This window comes from Choristoneura fumiferana, chromosome 4 (genome assembly GCF_025370935.1).
Source record: "Choristoneura fumiferana chromosome 4, NRCan_CFum_1, whole genome shotgun sequence".
NCBI lineage: Eukaryota > Metazoa > Arthropoda > Insecta > Lepidoptera > Tortricidae > Choristoneura > Choristoneura fumiferana.
This window is the reverse complement of record NC_133475.1, coordinates 7,395,760-7,412,266: the sequence shown is the minus strand read 5'-3', so window position 1 is coordinate 7,412,266 and position 16,507 is coordinate 7,395,760. Positions and strand designations below refer to the sequence as shown.

The 16,507-nt window shown below is 36.0% G+C and overlaps 1 protein-coding gene across 2 annotated transcripts; it reads left to right on the top strand.

Moving 5' to 3' along the window:
* Positions 1-1,881: 1,881 nt before the first annotated feature.
* On the top strand, positions 1,882-15,595 carry LOC141427392 (aldehyde dehydrogenase 1A1-like). 2 transcript variants are annotated; one of them, XM_074086751.1, is made up of 11 exons: positions 1,882-1,923; positions 10,667-10,771; positions 11,053-11,320; positions 11,405-11,521; positions 11,605-11,792; positions 12,360-12,462; positions 12,574-12,758; positions 12,854-13,018; positions 13,894-14,051; positions 14,298-14,372; positions 15,458-15,595. In XM_074086751.1, the coding sequence occupies exons 1-11, from the start codon at positions 1,897-1,899 to the stop codon at positions 15,525-15,527; spliced, it is 1,461 nt and encodes a 486-aa protein (XP_073942852.1). In that variant the 5' UTR covers positions 1,882-1,896; the 3' UTR covers positions 15,528-15,595. The 2 variants fall into 2 exon arrangements, with proteins under 2 accessions (XP_073942852.1, XP_073942851.1); XM_074086750.1 differs by lacking the exon at positions 1,882-1,923 and adding an exon at positions 3,262-3,370.
* The last annotated feature ends 912 nt before the right edge of the window (positions 15,596-16,507 follow it).

Genomic DNA, 16,507 nt, shown 5'->3' with positions numbered 1-16,507 from the left:
TCTTTCCGTCCTAATTAGTCATCTTGCTATCAACATGATTACATTACCTACGTACAACAACTGGTGAAATTGACTAACGTACATACTATTGTATTACCTTTTCCCTTTCTTTCCAACAAATGTCTTAGTGACGTACCAAATTACATATCTAATATGTATGTCTGTTTTGAAATCCATTAAAGTAGTAGTAAATGATAATGCGGTGCAATTTCTAAAGCAAAAGGGTACAGAGCGGTTCAGCAGTGCTAATACTAAACTCGAAACTCGAAGTTCGTGGCGTGCGGTCCCTCTGACACTTGTCTTATACTATTTAACAAGAGAACGAGAGGGATGGTACGATACGAACTTCGAGGTTCGAGTTTTGTAGTAGCCCTGCATTATATATACAATATTTTTTGGCATTATGTTTTTTATAAAAAAAAGTTTGATTTCTTATAGCAAAGGAATAATCTTTCGAAATTATAAAAAAAGATCATACGAAGCTTTTGATAGGAACAATATTTAGGTATACATTTTATTGAAGTTTTAAATATGCAATACATTATCTCTTACGGTATCTATCTGAACTTTTATTCCGATAGAAAATTAGTTTCGGCACAATAAGCTCCCCCCTGCGAAAATAAATTACACTTCCCTATTCATTCATGGTGGAGATTGCGCATGCGCAAGTGCTTTCCCTTTCAGCTTTTTCAGGTAAGTATTCCCGGAAATAAGCAGGTATATACCCCCTGTTTCACCATCCATTATTTGACGGATAAATCTGATGCCGTCTCTGTTTGTTTTGTTCGAATAGACGGAGACAGCATCACATTAATCCGTCAATTAAAATTAATCAATGGGTGGTGAAACAGCCCCTTAATGGGCAAAACCACATGATTGAAATGTGTTGCTAGTTCGCACTGGCTTTGCATGGGTGTAACTTGATAGCAAGAGGTGAAAGTATAAAGAACGTTTATAGTCAAAAGTACTTCACATTTTTGACCTCCCTTTTACAAAAACTACTCCTACGCGAAGCCAAGGTGCGTTGCTAGTTAAAAGTACGCATTATACAAGATGCCGCTGGGCCCATAGAGTGCTGGTGTGGAACACGGACATAGGCTAGATTCTGATGACTACTACTTCAGGAAGACGGAGAATAGGACGGAGTGGAGGAGATGGAGAGGACGATCCAGCAGTAGATTAAAGCTGAAATATCACCATCTAGTTGGAAAGTACTTTCAATACTGCTGGATGGAAAATTTTACTAAATATCATTAGGAGATTACAAAATCTTAAAAAAGAAACAAAATTCTAACCAAAAATCTGTCAAATCGATTTTCAAGACAAAGTTCATATTATATAGAGTTTGTGGAGTTATGATTGGGTAGCGAATTGGCTCTTTTAAGCAGTGAAAGTACTACGAACTTTTGAAATCTTGTATTTATCTTTACTACTTAAAAAGCATGTCCAATGCCGGTATTGCCGGCTTAATCTATGTCAGCGAAATTGTATATTTCGAGAATAAATGATCTTTAAACCGAAATCTAATTTATATGAAATTAATTTAAGCATTTTCAAGAAATTAGAACAGAAGTTAAATGAAGCAGTGCCACTTTTATTTTCTTTTCCTATCAAGGAAATTTCAGTCCATCATGTTTTGGTCCTCAACAAAAGATTGTTTTAATAGTGAAGACACGAATACCTGTAAATCGGAGCACAGTATACAAAAAAATGACATCATTTTGACTCAATCTTACGACAACTTATTACTTAATTGCTTATAATAAAATCGCAGCCATCATCACGCCGTCATAACACTCGCATATTTATCTGTAAATGATAAGAAATATATAAGCGACCAACCCCCGGATTGTCTAGTTGATTGTTTGGCTTTCCGGCTTTTACAGTGTACGTAAAATGGCTCCAGAAATTAAATACAATAAGGTACTTAAGTGCTTCCAAACTTGTTATACCTATTTTAAAAAGGAAATGTTTTCTAGGGTCTAATTTTAACGCAGCTAAATTAAGAATTGTTTAGATCAAATATTTCTCAAGAGAATTTTTTGAAATATTTTCCCTTCATTCCTGAGAAAGCTGCAGTCGTGTGACTCTGATTCTAACATTATGACTTCATTTTGCTGAATGATCGAACATAATTTTATGTTTTGCTCTTTCATCGTGATTTTCATGTATACTACGCTGCTGAAATTATGTAGGTACAGTCAATGCTAAAACATCATGATGAGATTAGTGTTTTAGTACCAGTTTAAAAAATATACTTCAGATTCATATCCTACTAGCTTTTGCTCGCGGCTTCGCCCACGTGAAATTCGGTTATCGCGCGCTGTTCCCTCGGGAGCTGTGCATTTTTTCCCGGATAAAAAGTAGCCCATGTCACTCTGGCCCATAAACTATCTCCATGCCAAAAATCACGTCGTTCCGTTGCTCCGTTTCGACGTGAAAGAGGGTCAAAAATATAAACATACAAACATATACACTTTCGCATTTATAATATTAGTATGGATTAATCAGGAGTATAAAATCTCGAAATAACAACCGCTGGGCTTAGAGTCATGAAATTTGGTATGTAGGTAGCTGGACGTCTGGAATAACACATAAGCTATTTTTTATCAAGATGTTCCCACGGGATAGGGATAAAATCTCGAACTAATAACCGCTGGGCTTAGAGTCATGAAATTTGGCATGGGTGTTTTAATTTAACGTCAATGAAAACCACGATGTAATTTTAGGGAATTCCCACGAGAATTTAATAAAATCCCGGAGTTTCAATTCGCCTGCTGTATCTAATGATTTACGCGTGCGAAGCCGCGGGTAAACGCTAGATTCTTTATAAACTACGTTTTTTGTTCGTATAGGTCTTTTTTGTCCCGATAAAGTGTAAAGTTCCCGTTTATTGTGCTGTGTCTGTAGCTTTCTATTAGTGTTTTTTTAATTAGCCTCGAAGTTGAATTAACTTATTTCCATCCCGTGGGAATTTTGCATTTTCTCGGAGAAAAACTAGCCTACGTGATTGAGTGTGGTTTTCTATTGGTGAAAGAATTTCTACATGTATGCCAAATTTCAAGTCTCTAGCACCAGTAGTTTAGGCTGTGCGTTGTCTGTCAGTCAGTCAGCCACGGTACTGTTTTATAGGTATAAGATTGTTAAAGCATGTTTTTTTATTTTAACAAAAACTTTGTCCGTTTCGTCATGTTCAAATAAAGTCCAAGTCATCGTTATGTCACTAACAATAACTTGTTTATCTGATATCTGTGAGCGAATGATAGCAGGGTTTTAATAAGCGACAAGCCAGTTAGTAGGCGGCTTAGTAGATTCTTTGGCGTTCCGGCTTCACCACGTAAAAATGGCTCCAGAAGTTAAATACACAAAGGTAGGTGTTTGACATGATCATCTCATATCAGCCGTAGGACGTCCACTGTTGGACATAGGCCTCCTCCACGTGTGGTATTTAACAATCTTTGCAATTGTAAGAAACCAGCCAAGAGCGCGTCGGATACGCCCAAGATAGGGTTCCGTAGTCATTACGAAAAAAACAATTAACTTTTTTCTAAGGATTTCGTCTTGCGTATGGAATCTTCCAAGTTTAGATATATTTTATACCTTAGGCCGCTATTTACCTACTCTTAGACTACTAATAATTCTCAAGCAATCCTAGCCGTTACAATTTTCCTTGTAAATTAGATATATTTACTACCATTCTGAATTTATTCAATTTTTTCCACCCACCGGTATAGATGTTAGAGGGGGGGGGGGAGCACTCGATTTTAATGAAAATTTGCACTTTAAGTTGAATATTTTGCAAAAAAATCACTGAATCGAAAAATCGTTTTATGTGTGTGTGTGTGTGTGTGTGTGTGTGTGTGTTTGTGTTTGTCTGTGTTTGTGTGTGTGTGTGTGTGTGCGTGCGCATGTGTGTTTTTTTTAATTTTAATTTATCCAATCTAATTATTGTTAAATACTTTCAAGCTTTTTTTTTGCTGAACAGATATGTTACATTATACCAAATTTCAGGCCAATGTTAAGAGTTGCAAGATTCGAACTAAACAAATAAATATAGCTACTTATGAGGTGAAATTTGTAAAAAAAAGTCGGCATTATCCTCCTAGATATCGGACGAAAACGAATTTAACAGAGGAAAAACTATTAAACATTATTGATAAATTAAATAAAAAAACCGATTTAAAATGTGGATTTTTATGTTTCACACAAGTAGAATATTTTAATCCAAGCGTTGTTTTTTTCAAATTTGGAACGCTAATAAAAAAAACTGATAACACCTAGAGGTTTAATTTATTTTATTATATTACACGATATAAACTCTTAAGGTCGCCAATGAGATAATTGATTCAAACCCTTTTAAAAAAATAATAAAAAAATATTTCCGTCCAAAACGTTACGAAAATTGACTATTTTTTTTAACCACGAGTACTTAATACCTTATTATTTTCATGCTATTTAACTTCTCATGATCATGATTTTGTTTAAACAAAATTATATGATATAACGATAGTCCTACCGATTGCGGAATCATGATAATCAAATAATTTTCATGTTTTATATTTATTTCTTTTCACGTGCCAAAATTCCACGTTTTCGTTACGAATACTTTGGTGACGCTTTATTAAGCTAGCTTTAACGCCAATTTTGGTAGAAATTTGTTTTTGTACACTGGCAATTAATACTCTAATAGGGCAACATCGATGAGATAAATAAATCTCATCAGTTTGTTGACAAACAGCCATCAAAAGTGACGCGGAGTTTTTTTTTTCGAAAAAACGTCGAAAGTGCTTGTTCGATTTTAAGGGTAAGTAGTGATTATTTTTAACTGGTTGTTTTTTCATACGATAGGGTAATCTTTTCCATGCAAGTGGCATGTATTATTATGTTCAAAATGTCGTTATTTCACCATGATAAACGATTTTTTGTATAAAATACGTTACACTTTCGTTACGATTACGTTACATTTTTACAAAATGCTACGTATTTTTTAATAACGTAACAAAAAAATGTGGTAAAGGGAAGTTCACACAGAAAATTCTAACTTACACCAGTTTATTATTAGGTTTCCAATGACTGCACGCACAGTAAGTTAGTTAGATGGATATTTTGAAGTTAAATAAATTTGAATCTGTAGGTGCAGGGATCGGCACAAGATAATTGTGGCGAGTTCTGTGTTCACGTCCTGCTTACATGCATAGCGTATTTAAAGTGAGAGACAAACGGAGAGATTCACTTCCCTACTTAGTTCATTTGTTACCTAAACTTAATAATCATAATATTTTTTTTTCAAAAACATCTTTTTACATTGTCCACTTAACTAAGACACTACTTCCTAAATTGGTAAAACCTGTGCACGTGAGGTATCCCATCTTAGGCCTCTAGGTTGGCAACGCGTCTGCAATACCCCTGGCGTTGCAGATTTTTATGGGCGGTGGTGATCTCTTACTCATTTGCTCGTTTGCCATCCAGTCGAATAAAAAAAAAAACACTTATCCAAATTCGTTATGCTTATAAATGTGCACCTTATTGTCAGTGTTATAGAGGCATCTAAAGAGACACTTTTGGAAAGCTGTTCGTCAACTAGAGGGTACTTCTACTTCCACATTCTCATGATTAGCTCTATAGATCTAGGACAGGTTTAGGATCAGTATCGTCAGAAAGTTCTAGTAAAAATAAAAACTTTACTTTATTATATGACATGTATTTTTATTTCATACATACGTTATCTAATGAGAATATTTACCAGTATGATCTAGGCTTTATAAAAATTTACGTTACGTTTTATGGCAACGTCACGTATTTTTTTAATGTTATTTCTATGTCACATTGGTTAAAATTCGCGGCCTTACCCATAAATGTGTGCTTCGTTTTATTTGTAGGTACCTATTTTATCTAATTAGCGATCCTCCGACGAAACAACGTATGAAATAAAATACTCTTATTATACTTGTACGGGTATCAAACGTGGAGTATCAATACTTACGTAGGTACATCTCTCTCTTCAAGTGCCTCTCCAACTAGTGAAGGTTGGCAGTCAGCTCCTCATATCTGATTCGGTCTTTTGCCACTCTAAAAAAGTTTTTCGGCGCTCCTAATTCCCGCCCATTCCTGGAGATTGCGTAGCCCCACGATTTCTTCCTACGACCCACTGCTCTACATTGGTACATAATTGTTATTTTGTATTAATTGAAAATACGGTAAATTAACCATGGAATATTTATATTATTATAGTTTAGAAAGCGGAAAAAGGTCCGGCCTTTAAACATTCCGACATATACAGTAGAACCCGCTTAAGACTATTTTGAGGGGGACCTAGCAAAAAAACGTCTTAACCAGGAAATCGTATTAAACGTGAAAAAAAAACTAGTACCTACCTGACTTTTGTTTTTGATTGTTCATCGTAAACTTTTAATATGATCACTCTTTATTCTTGCAGTGATTGCTTTAAGTATTTTTTTTTATTTTTGACATCACTGAACTAACGCTAACACGAATGAAGATAAGAATTTTGTAACTCACAACAATTGAAACTTAAAACAAATAAAATGTAAGTGTAGGTAGTACGGTCAAGGACTTTAATTCGTGAGCCACCATGGAAACATTTCACAGTAAACGTCATAGTGACATCACTTTAATTAACAATGAAATCGTGATGGATTAAAGTCCTCGAACCAATTAGCCGATCGCTTAGTCAGAGCTACAAACTTACGTTACGAGTATCTGTGCCCTTAGTGTAAGTTTTCGGTTACAAAATACGTCTCGATCGCGTTCGCGTTAAAATCTCAATTTGTATGGAAACACGAATATCGCAAACGTTCCAAATTGAGATTTTAACGCGAACGCGATCAAGACGTATTTTGTAACCGAAAACTTACACTAAGGGTACTGGACAGGAGGAAGGAGGTGTCGCCAGAATCGCGTCCCCTTACCTATGACATGGTTAGTCCCAATTTTTTTATCAGAATACATAAGTTGGTAACATTGAACGATTGCAAGGTGGCTAATATAATTATAATATAATTTTAGCCGCGAAAAAATGTATGAATACAGGCCTAAAATTGCAGGGACCGGCGTACCATGGCGTATTATGCGGGAAATCGTATTAAACGTGATCGTATTAAGCGGGTTCTACTGTACGAGTAAGCGTCAAATGACATCTGAATAAAAGCTTTATTTCAACAAACATATTATAGTATTAAAAGAAACGATAACAACCACACACCATTTTTTTTATAGATTCTTTTATTTTTTCAAGCTTGAGAAAATGTTACAATTTTTTTCGCAAATACAAACAAATAGTTAAAATAGGTATACGAAGTATTAGATAAGATAATCTCATGTATTCTTTAGATAGGGGGAGTCCGGGAGACATGCCCAGGTGGGAGAATTGAACCATTTCGAATATCTAATTCAAAGTTCGCGCCACCGGCACCACTGATAGCTCGTGTTATATCCGGCACCACTGATAGCTCGTATATACACAAGACTCAACTAGTAGCGCCGCCATATTAGCCGCCATTAGTGCGGTTTGGCAGTAAACGGAATACACATGTTTCTGTTACCAAAAAGTGAAAAAAATATTTTTTTTGTTTTTTTACGGTATTCAGATGCCTTAATGGGTGAGTGCTGTTATTTTATCTTATCATATTGACTAGTTATTATAGTTTTACCAACAATGAGCGTTTTAAACATTCGATGTTAGAATTTAGAGAAATAATCACTTAACTGAACTAAAGGGGGGTGCGGGAGACTTGATCAATGTAGTAGCAGGGAGACATGACCACATGGTTTAATCCTCCGCACAGCATTTAAATACGGATTGGCTTTAAATTTATGTCTTTTTTTGTTTTAGAAACTCATGCCATATAATGCCAGTACAAGGCAAAAGGGGTTCCACCCGAAAAAATATTACCAAACAGGAATTGGAAAACGCTGTTGAAAAAATAAAGAATAGTGCAACTATTCGAAAAACAGTAAGAGTTAAGAGGAAGGGTTTACCAGATGTTGACAGTGAGTAAGACTAAAGAAGACAAGAACAATAAATCTCTTATAAGTTTTTATTTTTTAATAAGTTCAGTATCTGGGTGACCGAGCTCCGCTCGAGCTAAAACTCGGTACCAAGCGTTTTCTCGGAAATAAGATCAAGCTAGATCGATTTTTCATCTCCGAAAACCCCTACATACCAAATGTCATCGAAATTGCTGGAGCCATTTCCGAGATTCTGATTATATATATACAAGAATTGCTCGTTTAAAGGCATTAGATTAAGTTAATTTATGTATAACATCGTGATACTAGATAATAATCAAAAATGTAATCTAATTGAATCATACTTTTAATACATTAGAGTGCTTTTTTTAAATAAATATTTTTAATTAAACAATAATTTTTTTCACTGTTTTCTCTAATAAATAAATATATGGTCAAATCTCCCGCACCCCCTGATCAACTCTCCCATGGGTTGGGGAGACTTGAGCCATATTCCAAATTTTATAAAAAAAAATTGCCAAAATTGCAATTATTTTTTTATTGTCATTTCAATAACACCTAACGATACCTATTTAGTCATGACGTCTACAAGCCAAAAATCGGGTTACTGCCACTTACGGTTACAACTTTAGCGGCATAAGAGTAAAATGAGGTTCAAGTCTCCCGGACTTCCCCTAAATCTACGACAACGACTACGTGAATAACTGTGGCCAGAAACGTTAGACATTACGGCCTCAGATTTAGTTCATTACAAAGTTATTTTGAAAATTTTAATATTTCGAATTGTGTCAGTTTCATTCTAAACGAGCGAATAGTAGTTACGTGTATTTGATAAATAGTAGAATTTGTCTACATATCTTTAAGGCCATTTCTCTTCAAAAGTAGAAAGATCTTATACTTACTTTGTTTGGATAGGTCTAAATCTAAACAAAACAACGTCAATTGGTGTCTTGAATTTGGAAATTCACCCATTAAACTATCTAAACATTAGCATTTCGTTTTGAATCTAGTTTGTATTACAATGTTTTTTTTTTTTTAATTTATTTAGAAAATGATAGATAAAATGTTTCAAATCCTTGAATGTACCGAATCTAGCAGCTCAAGTTTGTTTACATTTAGTTAAATACCTATCCAAACCAAGTATAGATATCGTTTGAGGATGATACGTAGTGATAAAACCCTCAGTGTCAAGTGCAATCCTACTTTCTACTTTTTATATTATAATTATAATTTATATTATAAATGAGAAAGTTTATAGGCTTTTTTTATCCCGACATTCCTACGGGATATAGATAAAATCTTGAAATTTTTGACATTTGTTCTTAACACAACCTCAATGAAGACCACGATCTAAATTTTGGGAATCTCCAGGGGAATTTTGTAAAATCCCGGAATTTCAATTGTAACTACCAGATCGAATAGTTTAAGCGTGCGAAGCCGCGGGTAAATTCTAGTGAATTATAAACGCAAATCATACCATGTCCAATCGTGATTAAAGATACTTAATCTTTTTACATGTTTTTTTATTACATCTACGCATAAAGCATCCGATAAAGTAAAAATGTCCACTAGCAGCGATAAACAGCTTAGAAAAACAAAATCATATTACTTTACGTGGCCAAAAGATAAAAGTAATTACTTAAGTATAGGTATTTAAAACTGTATCTTACATAGGTACTGATACTATATCCAATGAAATGTGAATAAAAGAGGAGACTATAATATGTTTAGAACAACAAATAAAACGTCTCTGTTTGAATTATCACGCAAGTTGGACATCGAACAATGCAAGCCCTAAATATAAACTGGTGACAATGAAAATATTTATATTGAATAGAAACCTCGTTATCAAGTCGATATAGAAAACAATATATCTATATGTTACTATAGTCTAAAGTGATATTATGCTAGCTGCATTATCCAAATTACCTAGTTTGGTTGGATTAGTCTATACTAATCCAACCAAACTAGGTAATTTGGATTAGTATAGACTAATCCAACCAAACTAGGTAATCCAAAATAGCAAATAGGTAGGTGTCCAAATTACCTAGTTTGGTTGGATTAGTATAGACTAATCCAACCAAACTAGGTAATTTGGATTAGTATAGACTAATCCAACCAAACTAGGTAATTTGGATAATGCAGCTAGCATAATATCACTTTAGACTATAGTAACATATAGATATATTGTTTTCTATATCGACTTGATAGCGAGGTTTCTATTCCCTGCGCATAGGCTCAGGGAGCACTATCTGTCATCTTGCGTATTAATTTTATAGTTAGTTTATTTACAAGTTGTTAATGTTGTCATGTTATGTATCCACCTATCTATCTATTTAGATTTGTTGTGTATGTGTATTGTATAAATGGTTAGTTTTATGTATTCTTCATATTGCTCTAATCAACTGTAAATTGCACCACCTGCTATTCCTTAGTTTTGCCTATTGTAAAGGTTGCCTGGAAGAGATCGCTCTGAAGCGATAAGGCCGCCTATTGCTTACCTTGGAAAATCTCCATATACCTGTGTTTCATGATCTGCTTACTATGTGTTGGTGTTCAATAAAGAGTTATTGTATTGTGTTGTATGTATAATTAGTAGCTTCTACTTAGCAGTGGAATACTAGTAGAGTGTCGAACTGGTTAGCATAATTTAACAGAAGTTTGATTTAACTTCCAGTTGTTCATCAACAACGAGTGGGTGGACGCTAAGAGTGGGAAGACATTTGACACCCTTTCCCCTCACGATGGCTCTGTCATTGCAACGGTTCCTGAAGGCGATAAGGTAAGAGCATTATCATCTGTATTCTTGACAGGATAGCGGCTTGAAAAACTTGCATGAAAGAGGTCTACTCATAAAGTCCAAAGTGTCCAAACACACACACAAGACGGCTGCGGGTCGGGAGCGGGTCGGGTCAGGTGGGCCTATTTACGTGGCATGTATATGAACAACGTCACATCGACGGCGCACGACCCGGCCCGCTCCCAACCCGCACTCGTCCTATGTGTGTTTTGTGCTGGTGAACCTCGGTTCATAGACTAATAATGTGTATTATTTATTTCTAGCCCGATATAGATCTGGCAGTGAGCGCTGCTAAGGCCGCGTTCCACCGCAACTCTGAGTGGCGGCTGCTGGACGCATCAGCGCGCGGCCGTCTGCTCAACAAGTTTGCGGACCTCTTCGAGCGCGACTTAGCCTATCTCAGTGAGCTAGAGTCATACGACAATGGAATGGTCTTGACTATGACTTATGGGTTCATGTCCAGAGCGGTTAACACCATTCGCTACCTCGCCAGTTTGGCTGATAAAATTCAGGGTGACACCATACCGGCTGGTTAGTTTTCCTATTAACCTTTCGCTTTGACATTGTTTTTGTTCTTCTAATTAAATGTGCTAATATTATGGTTCACTGTTTCAGATGGTGATTTGTTTTCTTACACTCTGAAACAACCCATTGGTGTATGCGGATTGATCCTGCCCTGGAATGTTCCCATCTTGATGTTCATTAACAAAGTCGTGACTGCTTTAGCTGCTGGTGAGTGTGATTAAATAATTTTGTAATTGAACAAAGAAAAGATAGTATTTAGGTACTAATTCTAAAAACTGTCAACTTTTTAGGATGCACAGTTGTCGTGAAACCAGCAGAGCAGACTCCATTGACTGCTTTGGCTCTAGCAGCTTTGATAAAGGAAGCCGGAATACCAGCAGGAGTTGTCAACGTGGTGACTGGTTACGGACCCGGAGCCGGCACCTCCCTCACGCACCATCCGGACGTTGCTAAGATCTCCTTCACAGGTTCTGCCGAGGTAAGCGTTTTTAGAAAAGGAAGATTATTTTTTTTCCAGACGTTAATCGAATATTTCGCTAACTTAAGACTCTGCCCAGTCCAGACCTTTTAACTCTAGTGTTACTGATAATGGGTAGCCAAAAAGAATAACTCAACCCATTTTACCCAGGTTTTGAATAAGAATAATGAAAAGAGACTAAATCTTCGCTGCAAGCACTTTCTGTCTCACTACTCTCACTAACTGTTCTCCTGAGAGTTTAACCAATTAGGTGCATAGTTACCTACCCTTAATAAATTTTCTAGTTTTGTTGTGTGTTTGTTCTGATCCCCCGGTAATTGATATTGAATGATCTTTTTTAATGACTACCTATCTTTTGATTGCACTCAGAATATCGGTAGCAGATTTGGCTATTTCATGTTAATTTCAACTTGAAACCTCCAAGCGTTCCTAATAAAAGTGTATTGACAGACAGATGTACATACAGCCAGATGGACAAAAAGTGTTTCTATAAGGGTTCAGTTTTTGCCAACTAAGGTATGGCTTCTAATAATTTGATATTCAATTTGTATTTTGGATATTTTTCAGGTAGGTAAGCTAATCCAGCAAGCAGCTGGAAAAGTAAATTTGAAACGAGTTACCCTTGAGCTCGGAGGCAAGAGCCCATTGATCATCATGGACGATGCTGACCGTAAGTACCGATCGAACTTTACATTTAGCTTTAAAGAATGTTTTTTTTTGGCTACATTTATAAAGTGACATGAGCTACAAGTTGAACTTAACTTTATTACCTTTATTTCAGTTAACGTGGCAGTACCTGCTGCAGCTTATGGTGTGTTCACCCATCAAGGTCAGATTTGCATCGCTGCATCGCGTCTGTTTGTTCAAGCAGGAATCTATGACAAATTCGTTGAAAAAGCCGTCGAATTCGCCAAGAATAGAAAGGTTGGCCATCCTAATGACAGCGACACAGAACAAGGACCTCAGGTAATTTGATAAATAATAATGTTTATTGCACCATTTACATTGCAGTTTAAAATCCTTTAACTGTTCTTAACTTTACTAAAACTATTTTTATCCAGATTGATGATGAGATGATGAACAAGGTTCTGGGATACATCAACAAGGGAAAACAGGAGGGAGCAAAACTGTTGACTGGTGGGAATCGCATTGGTACAACTGGATATTACATCGAACCCACTGTCTTCGCTGACGTCAAAGACGACATGATTATTGCCAAAGAAGAAGTAAGTTTGCTTTTGAGTTATGAACCTATACACAAATTAAAAGTTGCCGCTCTCTAGGCGCTAAAATCGTGACAGAGTGAGAGATGGTAATCTTTTCTTTTTTTAGTCTTTTGAATACTACTTTTTCTGTCTTTGTTACAAAAGCGGAAGGCTTAAACAAAAGCAGATAGGTGCAGAATTCTACGGTGAGATCCTGCTATTAGGAGCATCAAAATTTATCCTATTTGGAATGGATTTCGCCAGTGTTTTATTTTACCTTAAGGGCCAAAGACATTAGAGGTCTTAGTTTTTTTATATGAGGTGCTTTATAGGAGATGGAAACATGCAGTCGGGAAAAAGTGCTATATTTCCTGGCGCCCACTAGAAAGTATCCTTCCTGGCGGTGACATATTGATCCCTGTTTTCTCGTAACTACGGGTAGTACAATTTTCTTTAACTAGCGTACAATTTAGTACATTTTTCGTACATTTTTTCTGATTCACAAGAAATTGGAAAAGTCGACTGCTTCATAGTGAAATAGATAGCGCCCGCCAGAAAGTATCCTTCCTGGCGGTGACATATTGATCACTGTTTTCTCGTAACGACGATTAGTACAATTTTTTTTAACCAGCGTACAATTTAGTACATTTTTCGTACATTTTTTGATGTGAGTTTGAATTCCATGTGACACCATGTCACCGCCAGGAAGCATGACACGGGAAAGATCCATTCTGGACGACTGGGAATCCAGGCAGTGTCGGACTCTTACCAGCTAAAAAAACCCGGCTGCGCGTCTCCAACGCCCTGAATCTTACCTTTTTGACTATATGTTTTAGGAACATATGTTTCTTGATTAGACACATCTTAGTAGTAATCACACGCATATTTCTTCCCAGATCTTCGGGCCGGTGCAAAGCATCCTCAAGTTTGATAATCTGGAGGAGGCCCTTGAGCGTGCAAACAACACCAGCTACGGCCTCGCTGCTGGCATTTTCACCAACAATATTAATAACGCATTGCAGTTCGCGAAACACTCAGAAGCTGGCACTGTTTGGTACAGTCCTTATTATCTTATCCTCTATAGCTACTATAAACCAAATACCTTGTTTGGCTTAAAATTAAAGAAACCCTACACGTATAACCTAAGACTGGTCACTTATCTTAAATCCATACGTTGCCCAATAACGATTTGATCATTATCTTGAACTATTTGTACGCAAAGTGTTTTTTACTGATCGTATTTTCAACTTATAGTATTATCGTGACTTAATAATATACTGTCATTTTCATAACGTTACAGGGTAAACAACTACTTGAATGGAAGCGTCCAATTACCTTTTGGTGGTTTCAAGGAATCTGGCTTGGGCCGTGAAAAGTAAGTATAACGTAACTAAAGTACCTATAGATACTAAAATATTATAGATTGTCTACTTATAAATTTGAATTGAGCGAATTACCTAGTTGAAGTGGCATGTAGAAAAAATATTGCCCTTGGGGCCCAAAACTCGGATCGGCAAGCGCAAGCGTAGAACGTGCACCGATGAGATGGATGAAGCTATTGCTAAAATTATTATAAAATAACCTAGACTAATTAATTTAAGAAGCTAAAAAGTTAAGGGAGTTAACCCTCGCGCCGGCAGCTTTCTCGTGCAAAGAATCGCAATCGCAGTTCAACGCAGGAATGCTGCCTGCGTGATGGGCACCATGCCAAGAGGAACACCTCTCTTTTTAAATAAAGTTTTATTTTTAGTTATTTCAATTTAATACTAGTTTTAGTCCTATGGATATTTTGTATTTTCTTAATATTTATATTATTAAATAGAAAGAAATTTAAAGATAAAAATTACAAAGAATGAATGAATAAAATGTTGGATGGGAATAAATTTAAGATTAAGCTACGTAATTGGCTTATTGAAAAAGTTTTCTATAACTTAAAGGATTTTTTAGATAACTATAACTAAGATAAATATACATATATTAAAACTGATTGTAACATTAGTCTTAAGTTAAATTAATATTGCAAGCCTGTATAGGCAACTGTTGATTTGATACCTCTTTTATTATTATTTCTTACATAGTTACACAATAAAACATTCTTATTCTCATTCTCATTCTCAAGAACATCTAGAACTCACCCTGTTTTTTTTCATATTAACCGGACTAAATTACGACTCTCTCTCTTTCTTCTTCTTCAGCCTTTTTCGACTCCCTTGGTTTAGGTGTCGCTCAATAATTTGCACTCTTCGCGGCATTGTGCCGTCCGAATCCAATTCATGCCGTCCACCTTCTTCACGCCATCTTTCCATCTCATTTGTGGTCTTCTTTTTGAGGATGCTTTCCCCGCATGGCTTCCATTCGAGAAGGCGTCTGCACCACGTTTTCTCGTTGTAACTCTACGACTATTTGCAAAATATATCATTGTAAGATTGTACCTAACATGTGCGTTTAAAATTGTTTCAGTGGCGTGAGTTGCGTTGACGCCTACCTGGAAGTAAAAACCGTCGCCATCACTCTACCAAAGAAATTCTAAGACGACAGATGTTAAGCTAAATTGTTAATACTTGTTCATAAACAAATAAAAACTATTAAAAAAATGTTTCTAACTGTTGTCATTATCTCAATAATATTAAAATATTCAATTTTTTGTTATACTTTTACGCAGCGTCATTCACATTGAAGGTAGTTAGGTGAACGCCTTAGTAGATACTTTTCCACTGACATCAATTTGAAACATCTCGCACGATTCATGTATTGTTTTTCACTGCGACAAAGTACTAAGGTTTTCAGCTAGTCCGAAACTTGACTGCACCAGAACATAATGAATGAACTAAAACAATTACTTTGCTCACCCGCGAATTTATGATAGCTACGTTTATGCCAGACTAGCGCCCCGCCCCGGCTCCGCACGGGTACAATATTCAAAATAACCTTCCTACGGGCTGCCGGCACGAAGGTCTTTTTATTACCCGACAGTTCAAAGCTACAAAGGTACAAATTGTACCTAAGTTGAAATCAAAACTCAAATTGTCATAATGACTAGGCCATTCTCCAATGAATTTGCTTGAAGTATGTACTCGTATGATCTAATATTGTGCAATTTCAGATAGTTCCATTGCAGATTTTATTCCATGTCTACAGGGTGGCCCATTTAGATCGGTCAGTATGGAAAAGACTGAAACTATAAGACATACGAAGATCTGTTCTTAGGAACCATGTCATCGATTTTAATAACAAGAAAAACTGCTTTCATACATTTAAAAAAAACTTGTACTGTGGAATCGAACCCGGACGTTTTAAAAAATAAAACTTACATTACTAAAGAATATAAAAACAATGCATTTTATTCATTCTAGATGTCGTGTTTCATAGTAACTTTTATTGCCTATGACCTATCGATATCAAAATAGAAATATGTAAGTTTTTTTTTCAAAACGGCCTGGTTCGATTCTCGAACTGAGAACAAGTTTTTTTATGTCTTATTGTTTCAGCCTTTCCCGTGCTGACCGATCT

What these genes read in the sequence shown, in the direction of transcription:
- LOC141427392 (XM_074086751.1), top strand. Translation starts at nt 1,897, where the DNA reads ATGGCTCCAGAAATTAAATACAATAAG. An exon ending in GGGTGACACCATACCGGCTG is followed by an intron (nt 11,321 to 11,404) that starts GTTAGTTTTCCT and finishes TCACTGTTTCAG; the next exon opens with ATGGTGATTTGTTTTCTTAC. An exon ending in TGATTATTGCCAAAGAAGAA is followed by an intron (nt 13,019 to 13,893) that starts GTAAGTTTGCTT and finishes ATTTCTTCCCAG; the next exon opens with ATCTTCGGGCCGGTGCAAAG.